General features: G+C 54.6%; 2 protein-coding genes across 2 annotated transcripts; both read left to right on the top strand.

The window, feature by feature from the left end:
- The first annotated feature begins 7 nt into the window (after positions 1 to 7).
- On the top strand, positions 8 to 1356 carry HCRT (hypocretin neuropeptide precursor). The gene is made up of 2 exons (XM_090292785.1): positions 8 to 82; positions 887 to 1356. The coding sequence occupies exons 1-2, from the start codon at positions 62 to 64 to the stop codon at positions 1256 to 1258; spliced, it is 393 nt and encodes a 130-aa protein (XP_090148911.1). The 5' UTR covers positions 8 to 61; the 3' UTR covers positions 1259 to 1356.
- A 1994-nt stretch (positions 1357 to 3350) lies between these two features.
- Positions 3351 to 20462, top strand: KCNH4 (potassium voltage-gated channel subfamily H member 4). Its single transcript, XM_090292043.1, has 17 exons — positions 3351 to 3426; positions 5282 to 5515; positions 5824 to 5970; positions 6097 to 6224; positions 7045 to 7288; positions 7610 to 7767; positions 10619 to 10826; positions 11861 to 12055; positions 12442 to 12641; positions 14267 to 14516; positions 15074 to 15318; positions 15912 to 15950; positions 16130 to 16482; positions 16745 to 16851; positions 17492 to 17565; positions 18792 to 19496; positions 20236 to 20462. The coding sequence occupies exons 1-16, from the start codon at positions 3351 to 3353 to the stop codon at positions 19185 to 19187; spliced, it is 3054 nt and encodes a 1017-aa protein (XP_090148169.1). The 3' UTR covers positions 19188 to 19496; positions 20236 to 20462.
- Positions 20463 to 20662: the final 200 nt, after the last annotated feature.

Here is a 20662-nt window from a genome sequence, read left to right as displayed (position 1 = left end):
CCTATTTGGACCATTGGAGACAACACCATCCCCTGCTACTCTGCTCGGAGCGCCAGACACCATGAACCCTCCCTCCACAAAGGTAAAGACCCAGGGGTGGAGGGGATGCGTCACACCACGGGGCAATGAGAGGGCTCTCTCAGGGGCCGGAAGAAAGACTGGAGGTGTCTCCTCTCTTGGTCTTCTCCTACGTAGGCTCTGCGGTAGGGAGGGAACTGGGTGAACCCTTGGCTGAGAACCTGCCTTGGTTAACAAATTCGATTGTGCCCTGTTCTCCTAAGAGCTTACGTTTATTGGGCACTTACTATTCATCAGGTGCTGTTTGCACCTGTCATCTCATTTTACCCTTCCAGCAGCTCTGCACAGTAGGAATTAGTTAATACCCAATTAGGAAACTGGCCCAAAACCCAGTGCAGTGTCCCCCCCCCCGCAAAGGAGTAGGCAAACGAGACAAGTGGGATTCTGCTAGTCCTTGATGTCACGGGTTTGCCCCTGTGGGTAGGGGGAGCGGGACTAAATAGGGCTTGTTTCTGATGCAGACAGACTCAGACACACCTGTTTTCATTTGGAGTGGTAAGCACTCTAATGGGGATACAACGAATTAAGGATGCCCAGAGAAGACAGGGATTCATTCTGCCCAGGGGGTCTCAAAAGGCTTCCTGGAGGAGATGTTGCTCTGACAGTTGACGGATGAGCAGGTAGAAAAGTCAGATGAGCCCATCTCCAACCTTCACACAGCATTGCCAAGAGGCAAGAAAACGGAGGGACAGCAAGGGAGGGGCGCAGGCCAGGAGGGGACGCGCAACCATCAGGGCAGGGCCCGGGTGGAGAGACTGCAGGCAGGCGCGGCGGAAAGACCCACAGCGCCCGGTCTCCACCTCCCTAGGTCTCCTGGGTGGCCGTGACACTGCTGCTGCTGCTACTGCTGCCGCCTGCGCTGCTGTCGCCCGGGGCAGACGCGCAGCCCCTGCCTGACTGCTGCCGCCAGAAGACGTGCTCCTGCCGCCTCTATGAGTTGCTGCACGGCGCGGGCAATCACGCAGCCGGCATCCTCACGCTGGGCAAGCGGCGGCTCGGCCCCTCAGGCCTCCAGGGCCGGCTGCAGCGCCTCCTTCAGGCCAACGGCAACCATGCTGCCGGCATCCTGACCATGGGCCGCCGCGCAGGCGCAGAGCCAGCGCCGCACCCCTGCCCGGGGCGCAGTTGTCCCGCTGCGGCCGTCTCCTCTGTTCCTCCCGGGGGACTGTCCGGGGTCTGAGCCCGAGCCCAGGCTGTGACCTGGCCCTGCCCTCTCCCCTCTGCTCTTCCGGTGTCAACCCCCAGAAAAAAAGTGCAATAAAGACGAGTCCCCGTTAACGTGCTGGTCAATGTTCTGGTGTGGTAGAGTCCTGCCCTCCAGGGGGCGAAAGAGTCTTGCAAACTATAAAGAGCCGCAGAGCCTAGAAGCTCGGCTCTGGGACACCTCCGCTTCGGCGTCGGCATCGTTGAACACGCAACACTCCTGGAATGGGGAGCTTCCGGAGCAAGGATCCGCGCAAGGTCCTGGGGTGCGGAAAGAACCGCGGATGTGCATGCTTGGGTGGGAAGATGCGGGACACGTCCCTCGATGCTCTGCTGTGTCCGACCTTTACGGAGAGACAGAAGAGGGAGGGAGAACACGAAAGGCTGCCCAGAGCAGCGGGATCGGGCTGGGAATGGTTGTGAGTAAAGCCTGTGGAGAAGCCAAGGAAGATGAGGTTCAACATGAATCACCCGGAGTGGCTGCAGCATGGGGTAGACGGTGTGGGGCGAGGTGAGGCACTGGAGGGGAGGCGGGTAGGTCGTGCAGCCTGGATTGTGCAGGCCTTTACAAGTCATCAGACTTTGGATTTTATTCTGTAGGTAGTTGAGAGTCACGAGTTCTTAGATAGGGATGGGGCAAGATTTTCCTGCAACTTTAGTGGAACACACCAGTTACGGGTTGAATTGTGCCTCCTCCCCAAATTCATATGTTGATGTTCTAAACCTCAGCACTTCAGAATGTTACCTTATTTGGAAGGTCATTGCAGATATAATTAGTTAAAATGAGGTCACATTGCAGTGGAGCGAGCCTCTCCAACACCATCTTTCCATTCTCACTGGCTTTAACTCTTTTGTTCCGGGGTGGGGGTAGTCACCCTAAGACTAGGCTCAGCTGCCCCAGTAATTTTCTGCTTCTGTAGTGAAAAAGTCCTGTGTCTGGTTTCACCTGGGTCCTTCTTACTGATGTTCTTGGAGAAGATGGAGTTCAAGGTCCACCAGCGCACCAGAGATTTGCACACGGACTCTATCCACCTTGAAACTATCTTTCACTGCCCCAAACTTGCTTCCAGCCTCTCCTCCACTCGTATGGCAGCAGAGAAGGAGGGTTAAATCAAGATGATAGGAAGAGTGAGAATAGAGAGAAAATTACTCTCCAACACACTTATTTTGTGCCAACAATATGTATCATGCTATTAACTTCTCACAACCTCATGAGGTAAAAAATTATTAGCTCCATTTTACAGATGAAAAAAATGAGGCTCAGAGAGGCCAATTCACACATTTAGTAAATGGCAGAGCCAGGATTCTACCCGGTGGACTCCAAAGTTCTTTTCACCCACCCTGCTGGACTCAGAGGCAGAAATTGTCAGTGTGCCCTCTGCAAACTGAGATGGGGGGGGGGGGGTAAGCAGTGTATTCTAGAAGTTGAGTTACTAGCCTCCTCTATCCCTAACCAGCAAAACTAGCCTCTTTAACTCTTGCTGTCTCACATTGGAGTGCAGGGGCCTGGGGATGCTGTAAAACAGCCCAACTCCAGCAGGTAGGCAGCACCGTGAACCAGATACCATTCCCAGAGTGGGAGGAGAGTGGGGAAGCCGGTGGAACGGGGCCACGAGGAGCTCCAGGGAACCACGCGTGGGGGCATGGCAACCTGGGAAGAGGCGTATCTGACACTCAAGCCCCGCCCCACCTCTTCGAGCCTCTGCTCCCGGTAGGCGTGTCCCGAGTTCTCCCCGCAGGAGACTCGCGTGGGCCGCTCCCCTTGCGAAGGAGGGCCGCAGAGAGAGGTGCGGGTGTCGCTGGTGGCCCCTCCCCGTGCGGGGCCACGTGGCAGGCGCGGGCTGAGCCCGGGGGAAAGAATCTGGTCCGTGGAGAAAAGAACCACCAAGGCGGCGCTGAGCCGAGTAGAAAGCTGCTGAGTTCGGAGCAGAGAGGCGGCGGCGGTTAGAGCGAGGGTAGGAGGCCGGCGGGCGCATGGGGCGCCCCGGCCCCGCAGGCAGCGCGCCCCCTTGGGCCCAGCCGAGCTGAACGCCCCCCAGCACCAAGCCTTGAACTCGCGCCCCGAGGCCATGCCGGTCATGAAGGGGTTGCTGGCCCCGCAGAACACCTTTCTGGATACTATCTCCACCCGCTTCGACGGCACGCGTGAGTGGGGCCGAGGCTGAGGCTGGGGGTTCGAGCTGGGCGCCTAGAATGGGCCAGCTTGGGTCTTCGGGTGTGGTGAAACCCGAGGCGAGAAGGCGAGTGGAGTTGAGGGTCTAGGAACTTCCGAAGCCGCGGTGAAGGAACAGGACTGGAAGCGCGCTGGGGGCTGGGGGGAGCCAAAAGTGCTGGGGGCCAAGGTAATGGGTGTGACCGGAGGCAGGAAAGGCTCTTTGTGCACAAAACGGAGGAGAGGCCTTGGGAGAGTCCCACTCCGGGGCAGAGCTCTGCTGGCGGCATGTATGGCGGTAACCCAGCGCCCCGGTCGGACGTTGTAGTCAGGCGCTCTCAGCATCCCCTTCCCCCAGGAAAAGAGACACGGAGGGAAGGAGAGAGAAAAGATCGGACTTCGGCAGGACCTAGTTTAGATTCAGGTCATGCACCCCAAAATAGTGGTGCGTCTGCGTCTGAGGAAGGTGAGGCAGGAGGAGGGAGGTGGTCCGTGTGAGGAAGGGAACGCCCCCTCCTCGCCCACCAGCTTGGGTTCCAGGTTCAGCACCTTGGACAGCCACACTCCTCCTTCCACGCCTCTTCTCCCGCCTATCCTTTTTTCCTACTTTGCAGCCTAGAGATTGCTGCCTGCCGCACACGGGCACCCTCGCTAGGATCTGGAAGATGGGGGGACCGGTATCCGAGGGCGGAAACTGAGCTGCCCGGGGCCCTACCCTCCTCCCCACCCTTCCTCCACACCCGCCTCCCTTGTTTCCATAGCGCCCATCACCGGGGCAACAGGCTCTGGGACGGAAGAAGGAAGCTGGGGCTGCCCAGGACCCAGCACCTCCCAGGCACCTTCAGGGTCCCCATCAGCCAACCCACCCTCATACACTCGCCCTTCCTCGTGCCCTAAGACTGGGTGTGCCTCAGGCCCTATCCCTCAGCTGAGGCTCTGTCCCCGTATGACCCAGAGAGCACCCCTGGCCTCCCACCCATTGGAACTGGAGGGAGCTAACTTGGGTCCTGCTGCTGGGATTGCTAGAGCCACAACTTCACTGCGCAGTCCTATCAGACTTTGAACACTGGGGACAGGCCACCTGAAATTAGCTAAAGGGATGCTAAAAAGAGGACTTTTCTCAGAAGGCAAGGAATGGGGACACTACTCATTACTGTATCCCCCCTCCCACAAAGGAGATTTGTGAGTTTAGGTAATCTCTGCCTTTTAGTTTCCTATCAACAAAATGGGTGTGATGTCACCAGAATCTCTGCCCTGTCGACTCTCTAATAGGATGACAGGGTAGTGGCTATGGGTATGCTTTGAACGCTGTGCAAATGCAGGGGTCTTGTTTCCCCTTCTCAGTGTAGCACTGTGTCACCAGAGGTTCACCCCAGGTAACTCATGTAACGCTCACAACAACCATGTGAGGAAGATGTATTACCCCCCACTTTGCAGATAAGGAAGCTGACACATAGAGGAGTTAATTAATTTGCCCAAGGTTACACAGTCAGTAAGCAGCAAAGGTGGGGTGCTAAGCCCAGGCCCTCACACACCATGCTATGCTGCTTCCTACCCTAAGGGCTTACTAGCTTGAAGGCAGGGGGATGAACCACATAAATTCTTTGGGTTCCTTCTCTGATTCCCTAGTAGTCCCTGTCCCAGTCCCAGGCCACCCTTAAGTCATTGTCCTTTGCTCTATCTCTTCTTGCTCTCAGAATATCCCAAAGGGGCATCCAGGAATCACATGGAACCCTGGGAGGCTTTTGGCTCTGTCACCTCTCACCACACCTTGAGGGAGGAACATCCCACCTAGAAGCTGAGCTCCCCTCCTGGCCTTGACCTGATCTCGACCTCTTCTTCCCACAGACAGCAACTTCCTGCTGGCCAATGCACAGAGCCCAAGGGGCTTTCCCATCGTCTACTGCTCTGATGGCTTCTGTGAGCTCACAGGTTACGGCCGCACCGAGGTCATGCAGAAAATGTGCAGCTGCCGTTTCCTCTATGGTCCAGAGACCAGTGAGCCAGCCCTGCAGAGGCTTCACAAGGCCCTGGAGGGCCATCAGGAGCACAGGGCTGAAATTTGCTTCTACCGGAAGGATGGTGAGGGGCCTGGCCTGCCCTGCAGCCCTGCCCAGACCCCAGGCTTTACCCAGAGTCCACTTGGCACAGTGAAAGCCTGGGTGCTGGTCCTCACACTGCCACAAGCTGACTGTGTGACACTGAGTGCATCCCTGACCCTCTCTGGGCCTTGGTTCTCCTATCTGGAAGGCAAAGGAGTTGGCTGACATATCTGGGGTTCTTTCCAACTCTAAACTTTTGCCAAACCTTTTGAATATGCCCAGGAACCAAGGGGGGTTAGGGATGCAATGGACTGCTCACCCTCCCCCTCCATCTCTCCACACCTACAGGCTCGGCCTTTTGGTGTCTCCTGGACATGATGCCCATCAAGAATGAGATGGGGCAGGTTGTGCTTTTCTTCTTTTCCTTCAAGGACATCACTCATAATGGAGGTCCAGGTCTTGGCCCCTCAGGAAGCCATGGGGACAGTAATCATGGTAACTGCAAGTCTGGGGAGAAGGCAAGAATGGTCAGAGGTCCTTGCCCAAGGTCACACAAGACCTCTTCCTACCCAACCTCATGGGATGTGACCTCACTTATTGCCATACCCTTCTTCCCAATAGAAAACTCACTTGGCAGGAGGGGAGCCAGCTCAAGACTTCGAGTCGCCAAGAGACAGAGCCGTACTGTCCTACACAGACTGATGGGCCACTTTGGTCGCCGGGACCAGGGAGGCATGAAAACCAGTAATGTAAGTCCTGTCTCCACCCCCACATCTCCCAGCCCTGATGCTGAAGCACCCTGCTACTGTCTCCCGGTTTCCCTGCCTGTCTGGTCTCCCTCCTGTGACTTGTTTCTCTGTCCATCTCTCATGTCCAATGCTACTCTACCCCACTTCCCCCCACATCTCCTTCCATCCCCATATCCCTTGCTTCCTTGTGATTGACCTTACTCTGTTCAGGAGTTATCACAAGGCTTGGGCTCTAACAGCAATTACATCATCTACCTCTGGCTGATAAGGTTACCCTGTTGGATGGGGGATAAAATCACTAGCTGTCGTCCTAGGGAGAAAGCCTCCATTGGTGGCCTCATACCTAGCCCTGTGTACCACTCCAAGGATCCTGATGAAGTCACGGGATTGAGTCTCCAAGCCTCTTTGTAGCCTCTTGGGGCAATAGGGCATGGGGTGTTGTGTCAGCCTCCCCTCACTCCTAGATACACCAATCCTCTGCTGAGCCCCACAAACCCAAGAGGAACTTAAGGGAGAAGTTAGTGACCCCACAAGCTAGGGCATGTGCCTGATTTGTCATCATATCCTCAGGCAGGGTGAAGGTCACACCTTAAAATACTCCCCAGAAAATATGATTGATTCCAAAGGAGTCCTGAGCAGTAGCTTGGCAGAGGAAGTGTCCAGTGGTGAACCCTGAAACCCTCTCCTGCACCTTCTATCTCTTCTCGTGGCTGTGTTTGTGGTGCCTGCTCCCCCCTTCCCCCTTTCCCTGCCTCTCCCTCCCCCAGCCTTCGCTCCACTTCCCCCCAAGTGTCCCCAACCACAACCCCTCTCCCCTTAGAACGTGTTTGAGCCCAAGCCATCAGTGCCTGAGTACAAGGTGGCCTCCGTGGAGGGGTCCCGCTGCCTCCTCCTCCACTACGGCGTCCCCAAGGCCATCTGGGATGGTCTCATCCTCCTCGCCACTTTCTACGTTGCAGTCACCGTCCCCTACAATGTCTGCTTCTCGGGCGATGACGACACCCCCATCACTTCCCGACACACCCTTGTCAGTGACATCACCGTGGAGATGCTCTTCATCCTAGGTTAGACCCTCTGTCCCACATGCCCTGGTGGCTGGGCTGGAGGGACCCACTCAGTCAGGCCTCACCCTATTCTGGGCTGCAGGATTTCTGGGTTTTTACGTCCTCACGGTCCATGTGCCCTAATTCCTGACCCCTGCAACCTTCTGCCTCTAGGCCTCTCCTCCTTAAGGACCAGCCAACAGCCCAATCTGTCTCCCCCATTCCTGCCTCTAAAGTCCATCCTGGGTCTCTAAGGCTGGTTCCCAACTTACCCAGTTCCTTGGCCCCTTGGCCTGAGTTTCTAGGCCAAGATACCCTAGTAACAGTCTCTTGTACCCCTAGATATCATCCTGAACTTTCGCACCACCTATGTGTCCCAGTCTGGCCAGGTGGTCTCTGCTCCTCGTTCCATTGGCCTCCACTACCTGGCCACCTGGTTCTTTGTCGACCTTATTGCCGCTCTGCCTTTTGACCTGCTTTACGTCTTCAATGTCACCGTGGTGAGTGACCCCAGCCCCACCATGCAGCCTAACCTCCTGGCTTCAGCACAGTATCTCTCGTTAAGGGATTGACTCCAAACTCAGACTCGGCCCTTCCTGTAAATCCATCTGTGACTGTTTTTCAGGAATCTGCTATGGGCAGAGCCCTGAGTTAGGAGCAGAGGAGGATCAGAGAGGGTCTGTGCTCTTGGGGAGCTTAGCTCACAATCTCTGAGGGAAGCTGAGACAAATGAAAAGCTAAGTAGGGCTACCGAGGCAGCAGCGGCCTAATGCCAAATGAGTGGCACCTTTAAAATTTTTATTTAACAAACAACTGATGAGCATTTAGCTGTCTGCAAAGCACCGTGCGGGGCATGGTCACCCTGGGGAAAAGGAACAAGGATTCAGCCTCCAAGCAGCCAAGATGCTGAGGGGGCAGGGCTAGTGGAGGGGACAATAGGAACAAGAAGAGGTGAATGAAATGGAAAATTGGGCCCAGTTACTATGTGTGTGTGTGTGGGGGGGGGGGGTTGCTGGGCACGGAACTAGCTGACCTTGGAGTTCCAGACTGGAATGTGGGCATATATAGAAATGATCTAACATCTAGCTGGTGCTCGGGAGGCCAAAGCACCCGAGCTGGGCAGAGGCAAGGGTGGCCTGGGAATGATTCATGAGAGATGAGAGTAAAGCTAAACTCTAGGTAAAGAGCAGGATTTGGCTGGCAGGAGTTGAGGAGAGAGGGCATTGGGTGGGTGGGAAGGGGGAGCATAGCAAGCCCAGACAAGGAGGGAGAGGTTGTAGGTGGGTTTGGAGGTAGAGTGCTAAGACTGTGTCCTCTCAGATCCCTAGGGGTGGCATGGAAGTGCCCTTGAGTGGTCAACTCTGCACCCAGCCAGTAGATAGTAGGTCTTCTCAAGTCCAGGAGGAGGGAATCCCACCCTCGATCCTCAGACCCCCTTGGTTTTGGTTGGGGAAGTAGAGAGCGGTTTCCCTGTGTGCTCCTCTCTCTGCCACACTTAGCTATAGCAGGAAACCACCTACATTCAGCCAGATTTAACTAGCTGCCAACGAACTGTGGGCCTCTTCTCTTAGCTGTGGACATGTATGTGCATGCTCCCACACACATGCAAGTGCGTGTCTGCCCTGAGGCTCTGGTCATTCCAGGCAGAGCTCACAACCCTTCCCCATCCCCTGTGCCCACCAGGCTGTGTCAGCTGGGCAGACAGCTGTCCCTGGGGAGAGGGAGAATTGTCCCTCCTCCCAGGCAGTTCCCCCTTCTCTGTTACCTTTAGAAGCACTTTCCAGTTTACTAAGTTCTTTTACACACATGGTGACATAGGAGCCTCACAATAACCCTTCAGGGCAGATTCTATTATCCCTCTTCTTCAAAGATGTATACAGAGGTTCAGAGAGGTTAAGTGGCTTGCTGAAGGTCACACAGCTAACAGTGACAGGCAGGAGATTGGAACCAGGGTTCTGGACTTAGTCTAGTATTCTTTCCAACATAGTACCCTGCTTCCCAGGAAACCAGGGTACCTGAGTGGATGGTCTGGTATAATGGGAGGTGAGGAGCAGTGCTGGGGCTGGAGGGAGGCAGAGCAAAGAGGCAGGACAAGGAGGCACCAGCAGAGCCATGGAATTGAAGGAGCCAGGCCTGGGACAATCTGGTTCGAGGAGGGAGAGAGGAGGGCCCCAAGGGAGTGGAGCCAGGGACAGGTGACTGAGGGAAGCCCTGAAGGACTAAGGTCAGCAGCCCTGGGAGCTGGAAGCAGGCATTAAGCCTGGAGAGGGTCCATATGGGGGACACAGGGCCATCTCATTCACCCAAAATGAGATAAAAATGCATGAGGTGGCCTAGGAGCTGTGTGGGGCTGTGCTACCAGGGATGCTCCTGGAGGCCCCTGAACGGACAGTGAAGGGCCTTCATACCAGGTTATCCACTGTCCCAGAGCCCCCAGCCCTAGTAGTGAGAAGATAAACCCACACCTGCTCCTCACCTCCAAGACTGGAAGAGCCAACTGAGGCATTAATCACCGCAATGAAAACAGTTGTGGTAGTAATATTAGCTACCGTTTACAGGATCCTTGCTAGGTGCCACACTAGCTCCACCAAGCCCCATCTGGCCCCACGAGGGCTGACATCTCAAAGCCCAGGCTCCCTCAGTCCCCACTCTCCTTCCCTTAACATGTCTGCATGACCCTCTCATATGCAGCTGATGCACACGGGGGAAAGGTCCCTAAACCTTCCCCAGTTTTTGCCTGTCCCCACTCTACCTTGTGTCTCTCTGTCTCAAGGGTGACTACCACAACTGCTGTTGTCACTAACAACCAGCTCTTGTCCACAGCTGATTGCGCCTAGGACGCTAGGAGCTTTGTGCATGGGCCAGAGGTTGTGCTCTCTATCCCCCTGCCTTTGACCAGGACTTACTCTTTCACGGTCCATGGTGCTAAAAAGCAGTATGCCACAAAATGGCAGCTCTGTCATTTCCTTGGTCTGTGTCCTTGAGCAAGTCAGTAATCTCTCTCAGTTTACTCATCCGTAAATTGGGCACAATGATGATAACTGGACTGAAGGCATAACTTTTTTATGAGGATTACAAATACTTAGCCCAGTCCTGACACATAGTAAGTATGTTACTTACTGTCAGCCATTATTAGATTTAGTATTGTTCTCTCACCACCACCACCCCTCGCTGCATTTTCTGCTCACCTTCTTAGGACAACGGAGATGTTTTTCCTGCTGTAGCTTCCCCTCTCTCCAGGACATCTGATAGCAAGGTGCTGGGGAGGGTCATGAGGGTCCGTGGAGACTCTAAGGAGTGGTGCCTCTGACAGTCTCCCCCTGCCCCCCCCCCCTCGCTGCACTCCTGCAGACATCGCTGGTGCACCTGCTGAAGACAGTGCGGCTGCTGCGGCTGCTGCGGCTGCTGCCGAAGCTAGAGCGGTACTCGCAGTGCAGCGCAGTGGTGCTCACGCTGCTCATGTCCATCTTTGCACTCCTTGCCCACTGGATGGCCTGTGTCTGGTATGTCATCGGGCGCCGGGAGATGGAGGCCAATGACCCGCTGCTATGGGACATTGGTAAGCCACTGACCCCAGGCTTTCACTGACCACCCATCCACCTGCCCTGTCCACTCAGGCACCCAAGCTGATGCCTCCACCAGTACCCCCTCTCCCCACCCACAGTCCTCTATTCACCCAACCAGCATGCATTGAGCTCTTTCTGGATCAATCATGGGAATACTGATTTGAAGACAAGGGCTTTGCCTTGGGGAGACCTCACAGCTAGTAGGGGAGCAAGACTGGTAATATAAACTCAAAATACAGCATGGAGCACACTCTAGTGGTAGGGAGGGTGTTTGGGGCAAAGGGAGCAGTACCCCTTCCCAACCCCTTCTGGTGGCTCCAACTGCCATCCAAAGAGAGTCCACACTCAGCGCACACTCTGTGTAGTGCTGCAGCCCCCTCTGCCCCCACCTGGCTTCTCTTTGTCCCATGGCGCCTGTGCTGCGGCCATGCTGGCCTCCCTCCAGCACCCAGGTTGTACTGCTTTGGGCCTTGAACAGGTTTTTCTCTCTGGAATCCTTCCCCTTTTGTCTTCCCTCCCTTCACCTAGGTGACTTGTCTACTCCTTGCAGTCTCAGCTAAAATGCTCTGTCCTAAAGGAGCCTTTCTGGACCCACATTCTTCCCTCCCACTCCATTGTGTTGGGTCTCCCTAACCCAGTGTGATTCCTGAGATTCCCTCTAGTCTCCTTTTAGTAGCTCATCTTCCACCTGTAATGATTTATTTCATGTTTCTTTCCACCCCAAACTGTAATTTCCACCAGGGCAGGAGAAAGTCTGACGGAGTCAAGTTCTAGCACTCTGTACACAGGAGGTGCTCAACAAACTAGGAGAGAGTGGCAGAGGCCCCTAAACAGTCAGCAGTTGGTAGCCTTGGACTGCGACTGGAGGCCCAGGCCCAGGATGCTCCTCACATTTCCTGTGCCAGCCCATGCAAACTTCCCCTCGCCTCTATAAATACTAGACCAAGGTCAAGTGCAGGCAGCTTAGGTAAACCCAGTTCTCCACCACTGGTGCAGCTGGGACTCCTTGCATCCCTCTACCCCCCAGGCTGGCTGCATGAGCTGGGCAAGCGGCTGGAGGTGCCCTATGTCAACGGCTCGGCGGGTGGTCCGGCGCGGCACAGCGCCTACATCGCTGCGCTTTACTTCACGCTAAGCAGCCTCACCAGCGTGGGCTTTGGCAACGTGTGCGCCAACACTGACACCGAGAAGATCTTCTCCATCTGCACTATGCTCATAGGCGGTGAGGCCAGGCCTGCCAAGCCCCAGGGTGGCCCTGCTAAGCACAGCCTACAGATAGGGAAATTGGGGCCCAGAGAAGGTCTTCTGGACAGTCCTACATTCACTCATAGACGTTTCCTCTGCACCTACTACATGCTGGCCCCTGAGGATGCCACAGACGGGCATGACATCTTACTAAAGGAAACACAAGTTCATGACCTAGTGGCGGGGGGAGGGGGGTGCAATGAGAGGAACATCAGATCTGACCTCTCCCTAAGCCAGCACCTGGCACCAGGTAGGCACATAGCCCACTGGCTCTCCTGCCAGGAACCCAGAGATCTGTGCAGGGCAGGGTGGGTTTGGGAGTGGTTGCCCACCCTAACCTGCTGCCCGCTGCCAACGCTGCAGCACTGATGCACGCGGTGGTGTTCGGGAACGTGACTGCCATCATCCAGCGCATGTACTTGCGCCGCTCGCTCTACCACAGCCGCATGAAGGACCTCAAGGACTTCACCCGCGTGCATCGCCTGCCACGGCTGCTCAAGCAGCGCATGCTGGAGTCCTTCCAGACCACGTGGGCCATCAGCGGGGGCATCGACACCAGCGAGGTAGTGTGCTGGAGCTCCCGGTCTGTGCCACGTGGTGGTGCCATGGGGAAGGGGACCCAGCCTCTCTGGGTTTGGAATGGAGGCACAGTGGGCCCCCCAGAGGTGAGGTGTTGTTCACAAGGGCACGCACCCACCCAAATCTGCACCCCTATTCCTGTGCACTAGAATTCGAGAGCCGAAAGAGAGCTCAGGCCTTAGCTAATGTGATGCTCTCTACAGCCAACATTTCCCAAGCACCTCCTGGGGGCCAGCCTCTGTGCTACGCACAGGGAGCTCAGAGGTGATCACACTCAGCTCTTCCCCTCAGGGGGACACCAGTTTGGTAAGGGAGGCAGACAGGTAAATAAATTACCCAGCAAATGGGACTTTGCTGTAGGGATGTATGTGCCCCTTGGGATCCTCACTGTGTCTGGGTCTAGAGGGGTCAAGGAAGGTGGTGCAAAAGAGGGGACAATGTGAAGGACCGTAAGGAAATCAGCCTTCTGCCAGAAGGCCATTCCAGGCAGAAAGAACAATAGGAACTTTGGTTGGGAAATATTGATGCCAAAGAGCAGGGAGAGCTCAGAGAACTGAAAGTAGTTCAGTGAGCCTTCAGTATCCAAGGTGGAAGCACTGTGGAGGGCGGAGAGGGAGAGGAGTGCAAGGGACTGGGTGGGCGGGCCCAGCTCCTGGATGGCCTTGACTTTAGATGTTATCCTCCAAAATGGTTAGGTTGGGGAGTGGCCTGCGGATCTGGCAGGTATTTCTGAGAGCAGACGTCATGGGACTTGGTGATTCTGGTTGCAGAAGAGAAGCTCAGAGTGATTCCCTCTGGCTTGGGGAAGGGGTGCGATGGGGGCATTACAGAGAGGAGATTGCACTTAAGGGTGAAAATAAGAGTCCAAAGTGGGGCCATGATGAGAGTGTGGTGCCTATGGGAGATCCAGGTGGAGAGTGCCTCAGAGTTAGTTGAAAATATAGGTCTGGACCCAGATGTACAACTCTGGGCTCACAGGAGTGTGGAAGTCATGGAGCTGGGTGCCATGATGCAGGGAGAGTGTGTCAGGTTAGAAGAGAGCCAAGGAGGTAGGCTGAGGAAGAGGAGTCTGGGGAGGAAATGGGGACAAGAGAGAGGTTAACAAGACAGAGGCCAAACAGCTCCATAACATGAGAATGAAACTGTGAATATTAAATTTGGCTCCTAGGAGTTGTTGGTAATATTCAAGGTCTAGTGTAACCCTTCATCTTACTGATGGCCCAGAGAGAGGAAATGGATAGTCAGGGTCCACAGGAATTTAGGAGCAGAGCTGACTTTTAGTCTTCTAACTTCCAGTTTGAGGCTGACCTACAGGGGATGGTCCTTGCATTTGTGGGGTTGCGTAACCAGGACATGTGTGAGTGATCAGTGTGTATAACCATGGTCAGTGGACAGACAGGAAAAGACCTAATCTGTGCCCCATCAGTTGGGTCCACGCACAAGTAACATTGAAGTTAGACAAAAGAAGCCTTCTGGAAAGTCAGAAACAGGTAACTTCAAAGCAAAGGGCAAGTTGGAGCTATCTCTTTGGTGACAGCTCAGCACATTTGTAGAAATCAAGTAGCAGCTGCAGGGGGTATGGCCAGAATGACTTATGCCCCTTATGCAGTTACTGCGTGACTTCCCGGATGAGCTGCGAGCTGACATCGCTATGCACCTGAATCGTGAGATCCTGCAGCTGCCGTTGTTTGGACCAGCAAGCAGGGGCTGCCTGCGGGCCCTCTCCCTGCACATCAAGACCTCATTCTGCGCTGCGGGCGAGTACCTGTTGCACCGTGGGGACGCTCTGCAAGCACACTACTATGTCTGCTCAGGCTCGCTTGAGGTGCTCCGTGACAACATGGTGCTGGCCATCCTGGGTGAGGATCCCACCACCACCTACTACTTTCAATGGAACCCTCCCCGAGAGACCTTGAGAGTGGTCAAGAACCTAGGGACTGAGGCACTCCTAGTGGATAGCTGGAATCCCTGCTGATGAGTACTCTTTCTTGGTCCCTTCTCCCTACTACCATCCCCTTTTGACCTTTCCCCTTGGGCTCTCCCCTAATCCCATTGGCCATCCGTCAACCCATCAACCCTTCCTCAGTTGACTCTTCACCATTGACCTTCAACTCCATTGACATTTACCCTTTAAATGACCCCTCTGGCCTTTGTTTGTTGATCATTCAATTCCATTGATCATTCCTCCAGCCTTACTGACATCCCTCATTGACTGTCTCCCAACTTCACCAGTCACTCTCCACTGACCTTTTCCCAGTTCCATTGATCACTTCCATCAATCCTATTGATTGACCCACCTTCAACCATCCTTCAAGCACACTGACTACCCCTCAAATCCATTGACTAGGTATACCTTCTTGGTCCTTCTGCCCCAGCTGACAGGCCCCAGCTCACTATCTCCATCCCTTACCCACAGGAAAGGGGGACTTGATTGGGGCAGATACCACTGAGCCAGGCCAGGAGCCTGGATCAGGAGCAGGTCCAACCTGTGTGCTGAAGACCAACGCTGACGTGAAGGCACTGACCTACTGTGGCCTGCAGCAGCTGAGCACCCGAGGACTGGCTGAGGTCCTGAAGCTCTATCCTGAGTATGGGGCTGCCTTCCGTGCTGGTCTGCGCCGGGACCTCACCTTCAACCTGCACCAGGGCTCTGACACTAATGTATGTAAACTTCCTATGGCCTCCACCTCCTTTGTGGTTCCTTCCTTTAAAGCAGACATCCCCCAGCCCCAGAGAGACCCTCATGCATTGCCTTACATCCTGAAACTATTTCCTCTCAACCCCAGGCAACCCCAGCCACTGCCCCTTCCATGCACCCAGCCCCATGGACCATCTCCCACCATCTTTCCTTCCACCTCTACTGACCCATCTCCTTTTAGCCATCCTTCAGTTTTACTCCAGACTCCCCAGAGGACTTCCATGTTGGAAACAATCCCCCTCATGTACTCCTCCTCCAGCAAGTCCCTCTCTGGACTGGGCACCATCCCCTGGGGCTTCCTCACTCACCAAATATTTCCTGAGCCTGTTTTGGTTTAAGGCTATAGGTTACACCGTAGGCCTTTGTCTTGTACTGCTTTTCACACTGACTTTCCCCTCAGGATTTCTCTGAGTCAGAGTTGGAAGTATCTCTGACTCAAATCCACAAAAAGACCCCATATTCTCAAACCCCAAAACACTAATGGGTGGGACTAGAAGGTGCTATACTAACGGAGTGGGGAGCTGTGAGTAAGCTGATTCCCCTCTGTGCCCAACAGGGCCTCAGCTGCTTTTCCAGTTCCCCTCGGCTCACTCAGGTAACATTCCCTTCCTGGGTGGAGCTGAGGTTGAGTGGGAGAAAGTTGGGAGGGGGGCACCTTCCCTTTGTTCCTCTGCTGCAGGAAGAAGGGAGAGGGAAGGGGGAGCTTCACCTGCCAGTAATGATGAGGCCTGTTGTTCACTGTCCTGCCACATCAGCTGTCCCCTCTGCCCACAGCTGCACCCGGAAAGCCTCAACTCCTCCTCAGACAAGACCCTGCCATCCATCACAGAGGCCGAGCCTGGGTTTGAGCCTAGAGGTGGTCCCGGGCCCCGCAGGCCCCTCCTGCTGCCCAACCTTAGCCCAGCACGGCCCCGGGGCTCCCTGGTCAGCCTTTTGGGCGAGGAGCTGCCCCCATTCTCGGCCCTTATCTCTTCTCCTTCCCTGTCCTCATCCCCATCTCCTGCCCTGGCTGGCCAGAGCCACAGCCTCTCCTCTCATGGACCCCCCAGGGGCTCTGCTGCCAGGAAGCCCCCCCAGCTTCTTATTCCCCCACTGGGAACCTTTGGACCTCTGGACCTCAGTCCCCGGTGAGACGCCAGCCTCCTCTGCCTTCCCCACACCACTGCTTGCTTCCAGAACTTTCTCTGGGCTCTGTCCTCAGTGCTCCTCTCTGTCCCTGCCCCATGTGCTCACCATGCCCTTCCTGATCCACCACAGCTTGCAACCCCACCCCACCCCTTTGCTGCTCCTCCCCAGTTCCCTGGCTGCTGTTCCCATTCATCCTCTACTTGCTCTGCTCTGGCTCTTACCCTCTCCCCATGGGATTGATGACCACTACTCCTGTCCCAGGATAGTGGATGGCATTGAGGACTCTGGCAGCTCTGTGGAGGCCCCTACATTCCAGTTCAGCAGGAGGCCTGAGCTCCCTAGGCCACCCTCTCAGGCCCCTCTTACAGGTAAGGGCCAGTATTGGACTTGAACTCATAGTCAACCATTCATCTACCATTCATTCATTCATTTGTTCATCCATCTATCCATCCCACATGTAGTAAGGGCCTACTATATGCCAGGTGCTATGCTAGGAATTCACAGATAAACCAGATCTGGCCCACATTCCTAGTGAACTCCCAGTCTAATGGGAGAGATGCCTGTGTACTCAGGTAAATGATTCCAGAACAGCATGCTGAGTACCACAACTGAGACAAGAACAGGGCTCTGAGGTAGGAAAGGAGAGCTCCCCTATCTCTCCCTCCTAGAGAAGGGGACTCTTGAGTTGGGTCTTAAAATGTGGGTAGGAGTTTGAGGGGTGGAGTAAGGCAGGTGTTGAAAGGCTAAAAGGCATGACAAGAGCATCTTATGTTTAGATATCAAAAAGAAGATTCATGCCTAGAGCTGGGGGAGACCAAAGGAGTGGGGGACTGGGGAAATCACAGGGTCTCATATCTAGCCTGAGAGTTTGGTTTCCCCATAATCCTGACCCCAGAGATCCCTTTCCCCTTGTTCTCTGTCTACCCAGTGGCAAGAGCGGGCCCAGCCTAAGCTCTAGACTTCTGCTCCCTGCACTCACTGCATCCTTCCACCCCGTTCTGTCTGCAGGGACCAGGCACAGCCAGGAACTGGCCACTGAGGCTGAGGAAGTGAAGGAAAAGGTCTGCAGGTTGAACCAGGAGGTGGGTTGGTGTTGGCTCCTCCTCTCCAACCTTGGAGAATATCATTTTGGAATCAGAGACAGGCCTCATACAAAAGCACTTCAGGATTTGGAGTCAGAGTCCTGAATTTAAATATTCACATTATCTGGGCAAGGTTTTGGGCAAGTACCAAGGTCTGAACTTCAATTTCCTCATCTAAAAATAAGGGAGACAATCCATTCTTCCCAGAGTTGCTGTGAGGGTGCAGTGAGGGTGCACACATGCCTAGCCCTTCCTCGGTGCACTTTAAGTATTCAGTGATCGCCGCTTCCTCTTTCCCAGCTGGCTTAGGTTGTCCAGCCTGGAAACAGGACCTCTCCTCCCTGCACCACGTGGGATGCTCTCCTGCACAGAATGGGACCCAACCAAGTCACAGTGCTCCAGGCCTTTCCCTTACCCCAGCCCTGGGAAATGAGTGCTAAGCAAGCGTGGGGGGCAGAGAACAGAGAGGCTGAGAGGCCTGCAGCTTTGGAGGACCTGGAACACATTGCCTGAATCCTGGTGTCTGGAAGAGCGCAGGTGCTGAATGTGAAGACTCTTAACTCTGCCTCCTCCCCAGAGTTGGCGCCATAGCAAAGCCAGGCGCAGCCCTTGGGAGCTGGCCTTTCCTGCAGATAAACATCAAGTTTAAGGAGGGAGCCCCTGGGGTGGGGGAGCCCCTGGGCTGGGGGCGGGGCCCAGCCCCTGTTCAGCAAGATGGAGGGCCAGTCCTGCTTCTGCTCACAGTCCTAGGCCAGTGGCTCCATGCTTGAGAGTCTATCGGCACCTGGAAAACCTAGTAAAATGTAGACTCCTGGGTCTCACGTAATTTGAAATGTCTGGAGTAGGGCCCAGAAATCTGCATTTTTGTAAGTTTCTCAGTTGATTTACAGAATTTTTGAAATTTGAAAAACACGTGATCTTGTGTGATGGAACCACCTGACATCTTTTGCTTCGAAGCCACACAACCTCTTTGAGCACATTTTCCTACATCTTGTAAAAGTGGGGTGTCGGGAAGGATGGCAAGAGCTGCTATCACTAATCCTTTTTGGAAAGGCATTGGGGTGTTTACATCTAGACAAAAATAACCCCTTCCTTGCTTTCTTCTCAGGGTGGCCATGAGCAGAGAGTGGTTATGAAAGAAGTTGGTAAACTGTAGAGAGGGGTGCACCTACGAGGGTAGTTATTGTTGTGATGCCTTGGAAACCAATTTGATGTGTTTCCAACAGATCTCCCGCCTCAACCAGGAAGTGTCTCAGCTCAGCCAGGAGCTGCGACACATGATGGGTCTGCTGCAGGCCAGGCTGGGTCCCCTAGGCCTCCCAGCAGTCTCAGCTTGGCGCTCAGACCCTCCGTGCCTCCAGCTGAGGCCTCCGTGCATCTCTCCCCATCTGTCTGGACCACCACCTAGCCTCCAGGATACTACTCTCGCTGAGGTCCACTGCCCAGCCACAGTGGGGACAGCAGAGATGGAGGCTGCCTCCCCCAACCTGAGACCCTATGTGTTGTCCCCCTACCTCTCAGAGCCTGACCCTCTGGAACCCTCCCCCGTCCCAGAGGCCTCACTCCAGACCCCAAGTCTCATGAGACCCAGTTTTTGTCCCAGGTCAGACACATTCCACTGACCCTGGCCTTGGGCCTAGGCCTGTCTGGGGTGGGCATTGCCACCTGCCATCAGGGAGAGGCTGGGCCCGTGGCCTCCTGCCTTGGGTCAGCAGCCACCAGCTGATCTGGTTGGCTCTGGATTCTAATGACTTTTTCACAAAGCCTGGTCACTTCTGACCCTCTTCCCTTTTCCAAACCTTCTCTTATCCTCCTCCTCTGGGAGGGGGGCCACCTGAGGCCGTGGAACCCAACAGGCATGAGACAGAACGCAGTGCCCATTGGGCTGGGCAGATGAGATGTCCCACCTTCTTTCCAGGACCTGGAGGCAGGTAGAGATGGGGGAGCAGAAGGGGATGGGGAAGGGCCCCAGATCCAGCCTGGGAAGAGTGAGGCAACAGCAGGCAGGATCTTGGTGTCTGGAGCAGGAGGGATAGATTGCAGATTCCACCACAGAGATCGTGTAGCGATATTGTGGAGTCTTCTGCCCCTGGGTCTCTGCAGAAAACCTTGAGAGTAATGCCTCAGGAGGGCTACATTTGAAATCCTGGCTGGCATTTGAGCAGCCCAAGACTTCTTAGGCTTCCTACTATCAGCCCAAACTGGAGGGGCTCACAACATCCCACAGCCCACACAGGAAACAAACTGATGACCCCCCAGATATGTATTCTTTGGCTCTCAGCATTTTTTCAAAATATAAGAGTTGCCAACATTAAAAATCAGGGGCGTACACATAAAAACCCAGATATTCCAGGCTCTCTAAAAAATGTTTGAGCCAATATTCCACTTGGCAATAACCAGCTGGTGTTGGGTACTCCACTGTCCTCTTTATATGGGGACTGTACTCTTTATTTCTTCACAGTTCCCATGTTTCTTGATCATCTCCTGATATCCAGCTAACTTCCCTCATTTTAATTATTTGTCTGATCTCTGTGGGTTTTTGAGTTTACAGTCCTTGCCTTAGAATGTGCTCCCAGGTTCCTGGATCCCAAGGGGCATTTTGGGGGCCAAACAATATCTACTTCTACCGCCTAGGTATGGGCCTGTCAACATCTTTGCTTCTCTCTGCAGGCTGTCACTGAAGGTGGTCTCTTCTCTTGCCAGCAACTTGAAACAGTTCCAGCAGCACTCCCTGTCCCTCCCCTGCCTCCAGACTTCGACCAAGCCTGTTCTCCCCTTTTCCAACATGGTCTCACTCAGGGCCCTGAGTTCGCAGACTCACCCTGGTCTCCAGCTCTCCTTTACCACTCAACACCCTGGGTTCACTTTTGGATAGAAATAAATTATTTATTTTTGTAGTTGTTGTCTCTGGCTGTTTCTAGAGGTTGGTTTGAGAGCCCAAGGGCTTTGGAGGAGCCTACACTGCGGTCTCTCCCCATCATACCCCAGGGTCCTGTTGCTGTCTCTAGAAAGAGGAAAGGTGCCAACCAATTCACTTGGCACCACATTCACGCCACCACAGGCCCCAGGGATGAGGCAGAAACCTTTATGAGTCACT

The sequence above is a fragment of the Furipterus horrens genome, unplaced genomic scaffold, assembly GCF_987537825.1.
Source record: "Furipterus horrens unplaced genomic scaffold, mFurHor1.1.pri manual_scaffold_11, whole genome shotgun sequence".
Classification (NCBI taxonomy): Eukaryota; Metazoa; Chordata; class Mammalia; order Chiroptera; family Furipteridae; genus Furipterus; species Furipterus horrens.
The sequence above is the reverse complement of the archived record's forward strand: the minus strand, read 5'-3'. Positions and strand labels throughout refer to the sequence as shown.